General features: G+C 50.5%; 1 protein-coding gene across 2 annotated transcripts; it reads right to left on the bottom strand.

Moving 5' to 3' along the window:
* Positions 1-5,307: 5,307 nt before the first annotated feature.
* Positions 5,308-17,870, bottom strand: CATSPER4 (cation channel sperm associated 4). Of its 2 annotated transcripts, XM_002811237.4 has the most exons (10): positions 17,461-17,870; positions 16,870-17,013; positions 14,402-14,503; positions 10,481-10,578; positions 10,187-10,307; positions 9,845-9,978; positions 8,200-8,374; positions 7,219-7,430; positions 6,741-6,906; positions 5,308-5,787 (listed from the first exon to the last, which is right to left on the bottom strand). In XM_002811237.4, exons 1-10 carry the CDS (start codon positions 17,671-17,673, stop codon positions 5,734-5,736), a joined length of 1,419 nt encoding a protein of 472 aa, XP_002811283.1. In that variant the 5' UTR covers positions 17,674-17,870; the 3' UTR covers positions 5,308-5,733. The 2 variants fall into 2 exon arrangements, with proteins under 2 accessions (XP_002811283.1, XP_054395731.1); XM_054539756.2 differs by lacking the exons at positions 10,187-10,307; positions 10,481-10,578 and having other exon boundaries at positions 17,461-17,862.
* Positions 17,871-17,985: the final 115 nt, after the last annotated feature.

Here is a 17,985-nt window from a genome sequence, read left to right on the forward strand (position 1 = left end):
CTAACTGCAAGCCGAGTGTTTCATTGAGTGTCATAGCAGTCAAGGATCATTTTGATATTGTTCAACTGTCACCCTGCCCAGGTAAGGTGCTGCTCCAATGCACAGGCACATTAAATCCTTACAACCAACTTGAAAAAAAGGACTATTATTTCCATTTGTCAAATGAAGAAACTGAGGATCAGACAGGTGAAGACATCTGTCCAAGGTCACACAGCCAGGAAGTGGTGCCACTGCATTTGAAACAAAGTCCATCAGACACCAGAACCCAATGCTTTCCCTACCACGCTGCACTGCCTTACAAAAACACAGCTTCATTCTTATGGCTGAGCCAGCTGCTCTCTCTAGAAAGGCCCAAATCAATTATGTTGGGCTGGATTCCTTGGAAACCTTCTTCTTTCCCCTGAGTAATAGGCAGAAATAAGCCCATCACCTGATGTGCTGTTTTTGCATTCTTGGCAGTTTTCTTTCTTTTTTTTTTTTTTTGAGACAGCCTCACTCTGTCACCCAGGCTGGAGTGCAGTGGCTTCATCTTGGCTCACTGCAACCTCTGCATCCTGGGTTCAAGTGATTCTCCTGCCTCAGCCTCCGAAGTAGCTGGGACAACAGGCACATGCCACCGTGCCCTGCTAATTTTTGTGTTTTTAGTAGAGATGGGTTTTTGCCATGTTGGCCAGGCTGGTCTTGAACTCCTGGACTCAAATGATCCACCCGCCTCAGCCTCTCAAAGTGCCTGGATTATAGGCGTGAGCCACTGTGTCCAGCCTCTTGGCAGTTTTCAAAAGGCTAATTCAGAAAATTGGAGGCTGGCCAGGCATGGTGGCTCACGCCTGTAATCCCAGGACTTTGGGAGGCTGAGACGGGAGGATCACCTGAGGTCAGGAGTTCGAGACCAGCCTGACCAACATGGTGAAACCCCGTCTTTACAAAAAACACAAAATTAGCCAGGCGTGGTGGCACACACCTGTAATCCCAGCTACTTGAAAGGCTGAGATAGGAGAATCGCTTGAACCCGGGAGGCACAGGTTGCAGTGAGCCAAGATCATGCCATTGCACTCCAGCCTGGGCAACAAAAGCAAAACTCAAAAAAAAAAAGAAAAGAAAAGAAAAAAAACTGGAAGTGACCCAGCCCAGGTGACAGGCTCATTCTTTGTCCTTCCCATCACCTAATTCTGAAGATGCACCAACACTTCCTTTCTGGAACCATCCACACCCTCAGTTTTTTTTTAGAGACAGGGTCTCAGTTGCCCAGGCTGCAGTGCAGTGGTGCAATCATGGCTCACTGCAGCCTCAAACTCCTGGGCTCAAGTGATCCTCTTGCCTCAGCCTCCTGAGTAGCTGGGACTACAAGTGTGCACCACCACAGTCAACTAACATTTTTCTTTTTATTATTTATTTATTTATTTGAGATGGAGTCTCACTCTGTCACCAGGCTGGAGTGCAGTGGTGTGATCTCAGCTCACTGCAACCTCTGCCTTCCGGGTTCAAACAATTCTCCTGCCTCAGCCTCCCGAGTAGCCAGGACTACAGGCACACCACATTGCACACACATTGCACCACACCCAGCTGATTTTTTTTCTCACTCTGTCACCAGGCTGGAGTGCAGTGGCACAATCTCAGCTCACTGCAACCTTCACCTCCTGGGTTCAAGTGATTCTCCCCCCTTAGCCTCCCGAGTAGCTGGGACTATAGGCGTGTGCCACCATGCCCAGCTGATTTTTTTCTTTTCTTTCTTTTTTTTTTTTTTTAAGACAGATTCTCACTCTGTTGCCAGGCTGGAGTAAAGTGGCACAATCTCAGTTCACTAAAACCTCCACCTCCCGGGTTCAAGTGATTCTCTTGCCTCAGCCTCCTGAGTAGCTGGGACTACAGGCGCGTGCCACCACGCCCAGCTAATTTTTTTTTTTTTTTTTTTTTAGTAGAGACGGGGTTTCTCCATGTTGGCCAGGATGGTCTCGATTTCTTGACCTCGTGATCTGCCCCCCTCAGCCTCCCGAAGTGCTGGGATTAGAGGCGTGAACCACTGCATCCAGCCTTCTTTTTATTTTTTGTAGAGATGAGGTCTCACTATATTACCCAGGATGGTCTCAAACTCTTGGCCTCAAGCAATCTTCCTCCCTTGGCCTCTAAAAGTGCTGGGATTGTAGGCATGAGCCACCTTGCCCAGTCCCACAACCACTTTCTTCTGGCCCTGTGCAGAGCTAAGGAATTGCAACAGGCCAGGAGAATTGACAAGGATGCTTGGAAAGGGTAGGGGGACCTAGGCTCTAGGCCTGGCTCTATTACCGGCTTGCTAGGTGATGCTGGGGAAGGTCTCACCTCTCTCTGGGCCTCCATGTTCCTCTTAGCATAGTGAAGGACTTGGCTCAATGTGGAGGAGCATTGTAAACTCTAGTCATCTGTGGGGTCCATTTGCAACAAAGATCTAGTTTGCACTGAACCTATATGTCTTGCTCTAGGGGTCTCAAGTTTTTATTTGCAGGGAGGGATGTTTCCACTGAATCTGACTTTATGTTTTTTCCATATAGTTAATCAGTTATCCCTGCTCCCTTATGGAAAAGTCCATCCTTCCCCCAACCAACACCACATTATCTTACTGTTACTTTATAGTAAGCCTCAATATTTGGTCGGGTGAGTCACCCATCTTGTGCTTCAAAATTATCTTGACAGGCCAGGCGTGGTGGCTCACACCTGTAATCCCAGCACTTTGGGAAGCCGAGGTGGGCGGATCACTTGAGGTCAGGAGTTCGAGACCAACCTGACCCACATGGTGAAACCTCATCTCTACTAAATACAAAAAATTAGCTGGGCTTGCTGGCGCATTCCTGTACTCCCAGCTACTCGGTAGACTGAAGCAGGAGAATTGCTTAAATCTGGGAGGTGGAGGTTGCAGTGAGCCAAGATCATGCCATTGCACTCCAGCCTGGGCAACAAGAGCAAAACTCTGTCTCAAAAAAAAAAAAAAAAATTATCTTGACTATCCTTGGCCTTTTGTTCTCCCTTACATATGTTAGGATCAGCTTAACAATTTCTACAAGCAACCTGTTGGAATTGTGATTGGAGGTGCCCTGAAATTATAGGTTCAGTGAGGATTGACATCTTTATGATATTGAGGTTTCCTGCCCACAGAAGCTCCCTTGAGAAGTGTGACCCGGGCTCTGAAGTCAGACCTGGGTTAGGATCTCAGTTCTGTGACGGAGGATAAGTCCCCTATGGGGATATATCCTCTTCATACCCACTTCACTGATGGTCATGAGGATGAAATACTGCGTGTGAAGCACTCAGCACCATGCTTAGCACCTAGTAGGTACTCAATGAGTAGACCTGCTATTGGGAATGATTATCCCCTGCTGCTCCTCTCATCAGAATTGGTGTCTGCTTCCTGGACAGTTTGCCAAGGATGCTCCTGTCCCTGGTAAAAGTTATGGACTCATAGGGAGTCCCCAGAGGTCCACTGATTGTAGCTGATGGGAAACCCATCAGGTGAGACCATAGGAGTGATGAGACACACAATTTCCAGCCATCTCCCAATATCTTCCCCCGTACTGTCCTAGGAGCTCAGAATCCAGGGCCACACTCCTAACTCAGGCTCAGTAAGGCATGGGGAGTGGTAGTTGCTCTTTGCTGGAGTAGGGAAGGGGAAGGGGAAGGGGAAGGGGAAAGGAGTATGACTTCCTGGGCCCTCAGTTCCAGGCCAGTTTGGGAAGGAACTAGCCTGCTGAAACTCCAGGCTGTTAGGTTGGCCCGGATGGGAAGAAAAAGTCAGAGACAGATGAGATGACAAACAAGATGAAGGGAGTAGATAGACAAAATAGCACCCTGGAAGAGATGAAGGGAGTAGATAGGCAAAATAGCATCCTGGAAGAGATAGATGGTCAAGGCCAAGAGCTCCATGGAGGTCACCCTGCTGTGCTCCTGCCTGTAAGCTCACTGATGCTCCAAGCCTTTCAGACAATTAGGGATGAAGGATAGCCATACTCAAACTGTTAGCTCCTCCTGAAGACACCATCTGATCTGCCACCTTCTTCCCTCTCTGGCCAACAAGAAGAGGGGCTGAGAGAGCCCCCAGAGAAGGATGGGTAGAAAGAGTGTATAGATACTCACCAGGCAGGTTGAGGGCGCCATCTCCAGTAAGTAGCAACAGCAGCAGCAAAATCCGCTGGGTGCCCTTCTCTGTGCTGCTGATGGTCCTGGAGGGTGCTGGGAAGAAGTCCTGGCCCGAGCAGGGGAATAGATAAATGGCTCCAAGACAGTAAGGCACTGCTGGCTCTGTTGCTGCCTCTCATCTGCCTACTGAGTGCACCACCCATCCCCAGGGGCCAGACTCCTTCCCAACAGACCCCAGGGGGCTTTTCAGAGCTGGAACCAATGCTGATGGGAGGACGATGGGGGGTGGGGTTTCCCATCAGCTGCAATCAGTGGACCTCTCGAGACTCCCATTCCAACTGGTGAATATCGCCACGGCCCCTAAGTGTCAGGCTTCGCTGAACAACAGGGCAGATGTCCAGGCCTTCTAGGCTATTCCCTAACACCTGCATCCCAGGGACATAGCTGATCCCACGGGTCTTCCACTTCCTGGGATAAGAGGGGATTATTTGATTTTAGAGACGGAGATCAATCTCACCCTCTCTCCATCGCACAGATGGGGAAAACAAGGCCAAGTGACTCACTGAAGGACCAGAACCGAGGTTTCGTGTCCTCCAAGGCAGCTCTTTCTATTGCCCATAACTGCCACAATTTTCTGACTCTCCCCAGATTGCATAGCTCAGGAACCTGCTGAGGCTCTCAGTGGCCTTGAGTATGAAGATCCCAAATAGGCTTCACAGGTCCTAAGTTCCCCACCAGACTTCATTCATCTGACCTGCAAAATCCTCCTCTCCTCCAGGAAGCTGCCAGGACCCACATTTTAACCAGTCACTCTCCATTGCCCTAGGATGGAGGTGCCTGTACTTGTGTGACTTGGTCATTGGTGATCCCATCAGACAAGGGATCCCCAGAGTAAGGACCAGTCTCCATCTTCAGACAGGGAGAGAGCAGTTAGGGCCATCTCCTTCATCAGACAGGGACTCCCTCCCATGAGGACCAGACTTTCCTTCACAAAGCTTAGGACCCTGAGGGCAAGGGTTATATTGCTACCATTAAGTCAGAAATTTTTAGGGGTGCAATTCTCCCTCCCATTAGACTGGAGGCTCTTCAGGGCAGTCTGTGACTCTCCCACCAGACAAACGGGATTTCGAGGGGCAAGATCTGTCTTCCCTATTAGACCCAGGCAAGTGCCCCAGGGAGCTGGAGATCCACCAGTCAGAGACATTGATTCCAACACAAAACTTTATTGTCAACACACAGATGTCTGGCCCCACTGGTCTTGCCTTTCTCTTCTTGGTTCTGGGACCCACTGAGGCCCCCCACCAGCTCTGGGCAAGAGCAGGGGGCCAGGGATCCCCATCCTTAGGTCAAATCCTGGCTGCGTTGGTCAGCACCCCCTTCTGTGCTCATCCTTGCGGCTAGGGTTCCCACTCTCATCATCCAGCATCCTTCTCTGTCCTTGCTCCTCTGGACCTGGGGCTCACAGGCACCAGCCCTGCAGGTGCTGCCACCTTCACAGCCCCTGGCCTCTGCCCAGGTATAAGGGAGAGGATGGGCTCTGGCCAGGCTCTGCCAAGCCACACTAAGGACACAGGAAGACGCAGCGGCTGGGTATGTGTGTGCAGGCCCCTTGGCTCCCATCCTGGCCTCTCAGTGGCTGCTCTTGTGTTTTTTAAGGAGTATTTGTGAGCTAGAGTCATGAACCTGCAAACCAAGAGGTCCTCTTGTTAATCCCCCTCCCCTGATATGGCAGTCTCCCTTACTCACCTCCTCCAGTCTCACCAGCTTCCCCAGCCAGGCCTCCCAGGGAAGTGCTTCATAGGTCTAACTTGAGCCTACCTAGTACCCTCTCTGAGTTTGGGAGCCCAGGGTGTATCCCAGGCTGATGGTGTGGGGGGCAGAAAAAGAAACTAAGTAACATGGGTGTGTGCCTTTTTCTCTCCAGGAGTTCAGGAGACAGCTGGTTTTGGGCACCTTAGATAGGATCCTGGGTCCTGTGCCCACACTATACTTACAGCCTATGTGTCTGCCACTAGGTAGGCACTGAGCTGGCTCATGCCACACACACTAAGAAAGTGTAGGTTTGAAGGCGCTAGAGATGAAACTGGCAGGAATGGTGGAGCCTCTCCGAGAAGGAAAGTGCAGAACCTAACCAGATAGGCAGTGACAGCTGGGGCAGATGGAAGTTTAAGAGGCAGACAGCCAGGTGTGCTGGCTCACGCCTGTAATCCCAGCACTTTGGGAGGCCAAGAAGGGTGGATCACGAGGTCAGGGGTTCAAGACCAGCCTGGCCAAGACAGTGAAACCCCGTCTCTACTAAAACTACAAAAATTAGCCAGGTGCGGTAGCAGGCACCTGTAATCCCAGCTACTCGGGAGGCTGAGGCAGGAGAATCGCTTGAACCCGGGCCACAGAGGTGGCAGTGAGCTGAGATCGCGCCACTGCACTCCAGCCTGGGCGATGGAGTGAGACTCCGTCTCAAAAAAAAAAAAAAAAAAGGAAAAAGAAAAAAGAAAAAAAAGGGGGGGTGGTGGTGGTGAGGGGGACCAGATCTTGGAATAGACAGAAACTTTGACAAATGGTCCAGAGGCCCGGCTGGGCTGGGCTGAGCAGAGTGTCAGGGCGAGTACCGATTGGGTAGGAGAAGGAAGGCACACCTTTTCCATGTTACTGAGCGCACTGAGCAAGTCTTGCTGTTGAGACATCTGGCGGATGTCCTTGGATGACGTAGTCTCCAACGACCCGCTCGTCGACGAGTGCCTATTCAACACCTCAGACTCCTGCTCCTGGTTGAAGCGGATTGCGCGCACCTCCTCCACAATCCTGGGGGTGGAGCAGTGAGTGCCTTTCAGAAGGCTGCAGAGGAGGGAAGCAGCCCTCCCACCTCTTCCCTGGCGTCACCCCCGCTTCGCTCTCCCACGCAGCCCTGACGCAGACCCAGGCCGACCTGTGCCCTTGTGTGAGATGGGAGGAACCGGGAGTCTGGATTCCAGTTCCTCCACCAATAGGGTGGGGGACCTCTCTGGGGCCCAGGATCTGCCTTATAAATGGTGAGGGCGTGAAGCCAGAAGACTCTGACGCTCCGCCCAGCCTTGATTTACATGACTTGGGGGCAACCCCAGTACCCTCCCCTACATGTTGAGTTCATCTCGGATCTCCTTGTACTGCCTCAGGTTCTCCTGTATTGCCTCAAGCACCAAGCAAAAGTTGTCACACGTGTTTTCTGAGAGGTTCGACAGGGGGCCTCCCACAAGGGGTTCCTGGAGGAGACCAGATTTCTCCGAGCGGGCGACCACACAATGCACCAGTGGCAGCTGGTCATTCTCTTCCTCTTCCTCTGCACCTGTCTGGGAAGCCGGGGATGGAGAGGGGTCGGGACAGCTCAGGCAGGCACGCCCCCGACACCTCTTTCCTGCTTGGCTTCAGGATGAGTCTCTTAGGATCCCAGGGTTCTAAGGCCCTCATTTCAGCTCTCACCAATCAGCCTCACTGCCTTGCTGGGGGAACCTAACTTTAAATGCACATGCCCTTCCCCCACCTCTTTAAAAATTCTCACCCCATTTCAAAATTTAGCCCTGCCCCAGACTTCAACCCTGATAAACCCCACCCAGCAAATTTATAAAGACCTGCCTACCCTCAAGCCCAGGCCTCCAGCACTCCACTCTTTTAGAAGTACTCCACTCCTTTCCCCAACCTTATGGAAGTACTACCCTGAATGAATAATATGGTAGCTAACATTTATTGAGTGCTTACTATGCGCCAAGCACTGTTCATTTACCCATTAACCCTCATAAAATAACCCTATGAGTTAAGTACTATTATTATTCCCATTTTACAGAAGAAAAAATTTGAGGCTTAGAGTGGGTAAATGCCCCAAGGTCACCCAGCTGCTCAGTTTTGAGTTGCCATAGAAATCTAACATCTAGAAAATCCACACCCCTCAGAAGCCCCAGTTGGTGGGTGGGCACTCAAGATGGGGGGCTGCTGCCTCCAGGCCTCCAACTTGGCTTTCTCCAGGCCCTTGATTATGCAAGCACACACATACATGCACATATGTTCAAGTCTGCTCTCATACACACTCCTTTTCCTCCCTTCTGCCCTCCCCATCCCACGCACCTCACTAAAGGTTATTCGTTGCTGTTGTCCGTGCTCTCCTGCCTTCATCATTTGCTCCAGGTTAGTGGTCACCACGATGACGAACAGGTTGATGCCAATGAAGGCACCGATGGTGATGAAGATGGTAAAGTAGATGGCACCCCCAATCTCCATTGCATATTCCCTCTTCTCTGTCCTGCAGATGGCAGGCAGGGGCCCCATCATCTCCCTGGCCCTTTGAGCCTGAGTTTCCTTATCTACGAAATGGGAAAATCATCCCAAGGCCTACTAGGACTTCTGCCTATGTCACTGCTGTTGTGCAGATCCCATTCCCTACTCCTGTCTCAATAGCTGCTCTCTACTAAGCACCTGCTGTTCTGCCAGACAGTGGACTGATTCTCTAACCAACCCTGCAAGGTGGGGACGTGCACATCAACACTATTAGGTTTAATCTATTAGCTACACTCCTTTTTTTTTTTTTGAGACAGTCTCACTCTGTCGCCCAGGCTGGAGTGAAGTGGCGTGATCTCGGCTCACTGCAAGCTCCACCTCCCGGGTTCATGTCGTTCTCCCACCTCAGCCTCCCAAGTAGCTGGGACTACAGGTGCTTGCCACCACGCCTGGCTAATTTTTTTTTTTTTTTTGAGACAGAGTCTCACTCTGTCACCCAGGCTGGAGTGCAGTGGCGCGATATGGGTTCACCGCAACCTCCGCCTCCCAGGTTCAAGCGATTCTCCTGCCTCAGCCTCCTGAGTAGCTGGGATTACAGGCGCCCCACCGCCCAGCTAATTTTTGTATATTTAGTAGAGACGGGGTTTCACCTTTCTCAAGACCAGCCAGGCTGGTCTTGAACTCCTGACCTTGTGATCCACCCGCCTCAGCCTCCCAAAGTGCTGGGATTACAGGCGTGAGCCACCGCACTTGGCTTTGTTTTTGTATTTTTAGTAGAGATGGGGTTTCACTGTGTTAGCCAGGATAGTCTTGATCTCCTGACCTCGTGATCTGCCCACCTTGGCCTCCTAAGGTGCTGGGATTACAGGCGTGAGCCACCGAGCCCGGTCCCGGCCAGCCTGATTTTTATCCACTACCTATGCCATAATGGAGAATGACTGTAGAAGCCCTTTATCTACTGGGCTTCTATACTCACATGTAGAAGATAAAAAGAAATCAGTTAAGGGGTCCCACTTTCTGGAGTAAACTGGAAAGAAATAGGGCTTAGACTTAATGGAAAAGAAGTAAAGAACAGAACACAAAAATGAGTATGGACAGTGGGTTTAAGAATGAATGAAATGAGACCTGAAGTTCCCAGGAGTTCAGGCAGTTTGGTGGGCTCCAAGGTGGGCTGGGAGGTTGCTCTGTAACCTGAGGCATAACTACAGACCTGCTGCCCTATCCAAGGCCAACTACCCAGCTGGTTAGCGTGATGGGAGAGGTCCCCATTATAGGGTCGGAATGGGACTCTGAATGTATGGAGATTCAAGGGTGACAAGGCTTCAGGTACCACAAGTCCAGGTATTTCCTTTCCCTCCGTTTAAAGACCTGGGAACCCCCACTTCCACTGGGCCATCCTCATCCCAATCCCTGGAGCTCCCACTCTCAGCCTGGAGCTCCACCGGCTACCCTGCCCCATAGGTGGGATGAGGCTGGAAGTCCCACTGGCACTCACTGGAAGTCACTGTAGATGTCCACCCAGCCGTCCTGGGTGATGCAGATGAAGAGGGTGTACAGCGCAACCTGTATGTTCTGGAAATGCTCGGGCACGAATGCACCAAAGAGTGTTACCCCAAACACGGAAAAAACCTGTCAGAGAGAACAGAGCCCCACCCCGACTTCACCAAAGGGCCTGGAAATAGGACACGCAAATGTCATGCAAATGAATGCTGCCGAGGAAATCACAGGGATTCGGGCCCACAGGCCTCTCTGCTCGTCCAGACACCCCTCTATTCGCAACGACCCAAGGGCCCTGTTCAGGGAAGGGAAACAGCTGGGGGCGGGGGCAGGCACTGACCAGCATGAAGAAGAGGATGAGAATCATGATATTGGCCATGTCAGGCACCGACTGCAAGATGACGCGGATGATCCGGGCGAGGGGCTCCACCGCCATGCATACATGCACCAGACGAAGCGCCCTGTGGCAGAGCCTCTCAGGGGTGCCCCTAGGTCCTTCCCAGCCCCCTCCCTCCTCATTACCCCCACCAGCTGCCCAGAGAGGCAAAGCTGATCTCCAGCTGGTCGTTATCCCCCCATCTCATTCCTGGATTCCAGATAGGTCCCCCTCATTTCTCCAGAGCTCCCAGCTCACCTGAGAGTGTAGTTGATGGAGGGAATATCGATTTCATAAATGAAGAACCGCAAGAGCAAGATAAAGACGATAATGAAGTTGAGGATGTTCCAGCCGTCCTGGGGAGTGGGCCAGCCCCAGTGGGGTCTGTCAGGCCCAGCCCATGGGGGCATCCTAGGTCTGCCCTCCCCACATCCCAGGGATGAGGGCTCAATGTCCCTCTCAGAGCAGCACCAGCCAGCTGCCATCCACTGCTGTTACCCTGCCGCCCCCACAAACATGCCACAAAACACACGTGTACTCTCTGTCCCATACATGTGTCAATAGCCAAATGCAGTCTCAGAGACACACAGCAAAGACCCTTACAGATACATGGCTGGTCCCTAAGCTGAGTGCCCGCCTTGGCTAAAGCATGCTCAAAACAGCCTTGCCCTACAGTTAGGTAACCTGAAAACACTTGGCTGTTCCTGCCTTTGTGTGACACACACTACAATTAATAATAAAATGAAAATGGATACTAGTAAAAACATAAGGAATACTCCTTCAGCAGCCAGTTCTGAGGTGAAATAGCTCTCACAGCACAAGAAAGGCAGACAGGTGGGCCGGGCACCGTGGCTCACGCCTGTAATCCCAGCACTTTGGGAGTCTGAGGCGGGTGGATCACGATGTCAGGAGTTCGAGACCAGCCTGGCCAACATGGTGAAACTCCATCTCTACTAAAAATACAAAAATTATCTGGGCGTGGTGGCACGTGCCTGTAGTCCCAACTACTCGGGAGGCTGAGGCAGGAGAGTTGCTTGAACCTGGGAGGCGGAGGTTGCAGTGAGCCAAGATTGCGCCACTGCACTCCAGCCTGGGTGACAGAGTGATACTCAATCTCAAAAAAAAAGAGAAGAAAAGAAAGCAAGGGAGACTGGTCCATTTTGCAAGCCCTTTGTCCAATAAGACACTTACACAGGAATGAGGTGGGGAGGAGGAGGAAACTCACAGGTGTGAAAAATCTGAACAGGGATCACACTTCTAGAAATCTGATCCACAGATACTCTGGTTGAAGTACAAAATGACATTTGTATAAGGTTGAGAATAACCAGGTGCAGTGGTGCAAGCCTGTAATTCCAGCACTTTGGGAGGCTGAGGCGGGAGGATTGCTTGAGCTCAGGAGTTCCAGACCAGCCTGGGCAACATGGTGAAACCCTGTCTCTACAAAAAACTATAAAAATTAGCCAGGGATGTTGGCATGTGCCCCTGTAGTCCCAGCTACTTGGAGGGCTGAGGCGAGAGGATCACTTGAGCCCAGGAGGTTGAGGCTGCAGTGAGCAGAAATGGGTGTCATTGCACTCCAGCCTGAGCAACAGGGGTGAGACCCTGTCTCAAAAAAAAAAAAAAAAAAAAGACAAAAAAAAAAAAAGGAAAAGAAAACCAACGTGTCAAATGATCAGAAGAGATTGATTGGATAAACTATGTCACGTTAAATTCCATTAAATCAATGGAATACTATGTAGCTATGTAGCTATAAAAAGAAAAATGAGGCCAGGTATGGTGACCCTTGCCTGTAATCCTGGTGCTTTGAGAGACTGGCGGGAGAGGATTGCTTGAGGCCAAGAGTTTGAGACCAGCCTGGGAAACATAGCAAGACCTCATCTCTACAGCAAAAAAAAAAAAAAAAAAAAAAAAAAAAAAAAAAAAAAAGGAAAAGAAAGAAAAATGAGAAAGATCTCCATGTACTGATATAGAAAGATTGTCAGGATCCATTCAGTGACAAAAGTAAGTGCAGAATAGTGTTTATATGTTTATACTATGTTACTGTTAGGAAAGGGAAGATTGAGGGTATATACATATTTGCTGATTATTGTAAAAATAAATACTGGGAGGATGCTATAGTTTGAATGTTTATCCCCTCCAAATCTCATGTTGAAATCTGATGTTCAGTGTTAGAGGTGGGACCTAATGGGAGGTAACTGGGTCATGAATGGCTTGGTGCCATCCTGAAGGTAATAAGTGAGTTCCCTCCAGAGCTGCTTATTAAAAAGAGCCTGGCATAGGCCAGACGCGGTGGCTCACGCCTGTAATCCCAGCACTTTGGGAGGCTGAGGAGGGCGGATCACGAGGTCAGGAGATCGAGACCATCCTGGCTAACACGGTGAAACCCTGTCTCTACTAAAAACACAAAAAATATCCCTGGCGTTGTGGTGGGTGCCTGTAGTCCCAGCTACGTGGGAGGCTGAGGCAGGAGAATGGTGTGAACCCGGGGAGGCAGAGCTTGCAGTGAGCCGAGATCGCGCCACCGCACTCCAGCCTGGGTGACAGAGCGAGACTCCGTCTCAACAAAAAAAAAAAAAAGAAAAAGAAAAAAGAGCCTGGCATCTCCCCTCTCACTCTCTCTCTTGCTTCCTCTCTGGTCATGTGATCTGCACATGCTTCACCTTCTGCCATGAGTGGAAGCAGCCTGAAGCCCTCACCAGAAGCAGATGTTGGCACCATGCTTCTCACACAGCCTGCAGAACTGGGAGCCAAATACAACTCCTTTCTTTATAAGTTATTCAACCTCGGGTATTCCTTTATAGCAACACTAAATGGACAAAGAATAAAAAAAAGAGACTATAAACATAAAAACTTTACCTAGAAAGGATAGTGGTGGGAGAAGGGGGATGAGGGGACAAAAGAGAAGCAAGAATTGTGTGTGTACCTTTCAACATAGTTTTGACCAGCATGTATCTGCATTAAATATTCAAAAAGAAAACTTTTTTTCTGAAACAGAATCTCACTCTGTCACCCAGGCTGGAGCGCAGTGGCGCAATCTCAGCTCACTGCAAACTCCGCCTCCCGGGTTCGAGTGGTTCTCCTGCCTTGGCTTCTAAGTAGCTGGGATTACAGGCACGCGCCACCATGCCCAGCTAGTTTTTGTATTTTTAGTAGAGATGAGGTTTCACCATGTTGGCCAGTCTGTCTCAAACTCCTAGCTTCAAGTGATCCTCTTACCTCGGCCTCCCAAAGTGTTGGGATTACAGGCATGAGCCACTGCAGCCAGCAAGAAAACTATATTTAATGAAAAAAAATTTCTTCAATGTATTGGGGGCCCAATAAGCACAAGTCCTCCTGGCCTCTCGTACTGAGTCTGCACCTTCACATACACAAGGAGACACAAGTCTGCCTGTCTGCAGATCCATCCATATATCCATTCAGTATGTAGCTCCTGTTGTGTGCCATACCCAGATCCAGTTCCTGAGAATATAGGATGTCTGCTCTGTTGGGCTGACAGACTATTTTGAGGGAGATGGATAAACAGCAAATTTTAACTCCATGCAAAAAAAATAAGTGCATAGCATCATGGAGACACAAAGCAGTGCCTAACCTAACCTGGGAGAGACAGGAAGACTTCCTGGAAGAGAAGACATCTGAACGAGTCTGTAAGTAGGAGTAAAGCAAGTGAACAGGGAAAATCAGATTTTGTAACGTGAAAATTACATGAAATTCCAATTTGGGTGTCCACGAACACAGCCATACCCACTTCATTTATGTGCGGTCCATGGTTGCTTTTGTGCTGCCATGGCAGAGGTGAGTCATTGTAACAGAGGCTGTACAGCCATGAAGCTTAAAATCTTTATTATCTGGTCCATTACAGAAAAAGTGTGCTGATGCCTGCTGACCTCTGTAAATTAAGGTAGATGCTCTCAGCCCCATTTCTCAGATAAGGAAGTCAGGTTTGTCCAAGACTACAGAGCTGGGGAAGGCTGGAGCAGGGATTGGAATTGGAGCCCAGGGAGGCTGCACTTCTAGTATCAGTTACTTTCTGCCACATCATACACATCTCAGAACTAACACACTCTGTCTACACACACACACATACTCACACCCTAAGTTTGTAGGGCCAGGAGTACAGGGGCAGACTGGGTGGTGTGCAGTCCCCAGGCGGGAGTAGGGGCAAAGGGCTCAGGATCTCACCTTCCAGAAAATCCAGAAGCCATTGAGCCAGCCGAGGAGAACCTCACAGATAAGGATGGTCAGCACAATGTCATCTATGGTAGAGAATAACTCATAGTGTTTCTACATGGAAGACAGAGAAAAAAGAGGGAAAGAGAGGTCAGTGGAGCAGGGCCTGGGCAAGCCGGCAGGGAGAGGATGTATGCAGGGGAGGAAAGTCCTGTATCACTGCTGCTCTTGGTCCTCAGCATCCTTGTCACTTCCTTTAAAACACACTTTGCATGTGCGTGCCAGGCACTGTGCTGGGGCTATCACACATCACTTCATGTTACCATCACTGTTGTCCTGCAAAGTAGGTTTTATTCCTGTCTTACAGAAGTGGAATCAGAGTGGTGCCTGTGTGTGCACAGCTAGTTTATAAAGATGGTTGTCTGACTACAGACTTTTGCCCCTAACTTCTAGAATAGGGATATTTTGGAGAGGGAGGTAAGAGAGGCAGAACAGCCTCCAGGATTGGGAGGAAAAGGCATGGCCCCTGAGGGTGGAGAACACTAAGCTCCATCTGTCCTAACCTCTCCTGCTATTCCAGCTCTCCAAATACTCCAAGTTAGGCCTGACCAAACTCCTGGGTATCCTGCCACTCATGGGTCCAGGACATGCACCCTGGATGGATGAATTGGTAGATGGGTGACTGGGGTCTGTCCAGAGCCCAATTCACTTTCTCTCAACCTCGAAACTCCTCCTTCAGCTTCCTTATGGCTGCGACCCCACTAACAGCCCCCATAGTTGGGGCCTGACTCCACCTAGCAGTCACCCAAGTCACCGTGTCTCCTCCCTTTCTTTCTTTTTTTTTTTTTTATGTGACATCTCAGCTCACTGCAAACTCCGCCTCCTGGGTTCAAGCGATTCTCCTACGTCAGCCTCCCAAGTAGCTGGGATTATAGGTGTGCACACCATGGCTGGCTAATTTTGTATTTTTGTAGAGATGGGGTTTCACCACATTGGTCAGGCTGGTCTCAAACCCTTGACCTCAAGTGATCTGCCTGTTTTGACCTCCCAAAGTGTCCTCCCCAAAAGTGCACTTTACCCCAAAGTGCAACAGACTCAGTGCCTCAGGGCCCACTGTCACATATGGCCACTGGAGACAATAGGACATCCAGACCATTATTCAAAAAAGCATTCTAAATAGTCCTCAGCCCAGCGTGGTGGCTCACACCTATAATCTCAGCACTTTGGGAGGCCAAGGCTGGCGGATTGCTTTAGCCCAGGAGTTCCAGACCAGCCTGGGTGACAGAGTGAGACCCTGTCTCTACAAAAAAAATTTTTTTTTTTGAGACAGAGTCTCGCTGTATCGCCCAGGCTGGAGTGCAGTGGCACAAACTCGGCTCACTGCAACCTCCGCCTTCCTGCTTCAAGCGATTATCCTGCCTCAGCCTCTCAAGTAGCTGGGATTACAGGCGCCCACCACCATGCCCGGCTAATTTGTGTATTTTTAATAGAGACGGGTTTCACCATGTTGGCCAGGCTGGTCTTGAACTCCTGACCTCAGGTGATCCACCCACTTTGGCCTGCCAAAGTGTTGGGATTACAGGCGTGAACCACTGCGCCTGGCTCAAAATTTTTTTTTTTAATTAGCCAGGCATGGTAGCTCGTGCCTGTATTCCTAGCTACTCGGGAGGCTGAGGCAGGAGTATCACTTGAGTCCAGGAGTTCAAGGCTGCATTGAGCCAAGATGGCGCCACTGCACACCAGCCTGGGTGACAGAGTGAGATCTTCTAAAAAAAAAAAAGAAATTAAAACATCAAGGGTAAGTCACACTAAACTTCAAGTTGGACACAGAGAAGTCTCTCACATGCTGTTTCTTCTTCCCAAAACAGTCTCCCCCACCTCTCTTTGCCTGGCCAACTCCTACGTGCTCTTTTTTTCTGTTTCTTTGTTGTAGTGACTGAGATCACATCCTACTTCTTTACTCTCAGCTCCAGTGTCACTTTCTTCAGGAAGCCAGCTCTGACTCCCCAGATTAGATTCAAGTGCCTTCGTTGAGACTCCATGTACTCTGGGTGCTACTTGGGCACTTGTAATGACAGTTTCTGTGTGTCTGAGACAGGACCCAGTTGTGCTTATCATCCCTGGGACCCTGGCAGTCTGCACAGTCAGTGCCTGGCACTGAGTGATTCTCTCTTAGTGACTGCTGGTTAGAATTGGATACCCCTTCTCCACAAGGCACCCATTTGCCTCCCTCTGCTCACACCATTCTTCTCCTGCCCCTCCTGTACAAATCCAATGCATTCCTCAAAGCCAGGCTGCAGAGCCCTCTCCATCATGAAGTCTTCCTTGATCTCCAGATTCCTAGAAGGTCAGAGCTGACACACCCTTGAAGAGCATCCAATCCAACCATCATAGACAGATGAGGAGCCTGAGGCCAGGAGAGTTCTTGCCCCAGGCCCCCCATTAGGGTTAGTGGGGCAGAGGTTATGCTGGCATCCCACCTGGTCCAGGTAGGAGTTGGTACGGAGAGCGATGGTGATGGCGTTGATCACCAGAAGCAGGGCCAGCAGCAGTTGGAAGGCAGGGTGTCGGAGCAGCTGCTTGATGTACATGCGAGTGATGAACTCCTGCATGTCCCAGGCATCCTGGGAGAGGGCAGGACCTTCCTTCAGGCAGGTGTCACCATAGGAAGCCTCTGCCTGGAGGTTTGCTCTTAGAGAATGGGGGTTCCTGGGGCCCACTCTAGAGGGGGGAAGTCATCTGAGAGTGGATCACGGAATGGAGATATCAGTGTAGAGATCACTATCTAAATGGCCACTAAAAGTGGGTTACTACTGGGGGATTTTGTGGAAGTCATTGCCAGAGAATCTCTTTGGGCTCTCTGATAGTGAAGACGATCATTATATAAGGGTTCCTATGGGGGGCACTGCCAGAGAGTTACTAACATATCATGGGCAGTCACTCAGGGATCAGTGCTAGGGAGGGTCTTCTGGGGGCGTTTAGAGGGTAGAGGGGGCAGAGTTATCACGAGGGCCTGCTGCCCATGAGCACAGCTGCAGGAGGGGCCACTGTGGGGCGAGAGCTATCCTTACCGCTTTGTTCATGACTTCCTGGCGGTTGATGAGCACCTGCTCCTCTGGCCGACCATAGGACTCGTGAATGGTACTCTGCAGGGGAGAAGGGCGGCCCCTCAGTGCAGCTACTGCCCCTCCGAACCCCATACGGTCCTCCTGAGTCCCACCCCACCCCTCGAGGCCTGTATGGGAGGTCCACTGCTGCCACCAGGCCTTTTCATTATCCCTCATGGTTGCTCAGTCTCTTCCTTCTCCTCAAAGGATCTTCACTCCAAGTGGTCTCACTCCCCCTCGTGGTGATATCACAGAGGCCTCTGTGACCTCCAGCCTTCTGCATTCTACTGAGGAATTCCAACCCGGAGAGAAGCTCCTCCCATTGGCCCTCCTCCCCATCCCACAGAGGAAGTCTGGGGATGCTGTGGGGATGCTGGGCTGGGGTTGGAAGTCAGAGGCTGATGGGAGCAGGTCAGATCTCCCGTGCAGCCTGAATGGAGTCACAGGGACGTGTCCCTGCCTTGGATCCAGGAGGTGGAGGTGAGGCTG

The sequence above is a fragment of the Pongo abelii genome, chromosome 1 (genome assembly GCF_028885655.2).
Source record: "Pongo abelii isolate AG06213 chromosome 1, NHGRI_mPonAbe1-v2.0_pri, whole genome shotgun sequence".
Classification (NCBI taxonomy): domain Eukaryota; kingdom Metazoa; phylum Chordata; class Mammalia; order Primates; family Hominidae; genus Pongo; species Pongo abelii.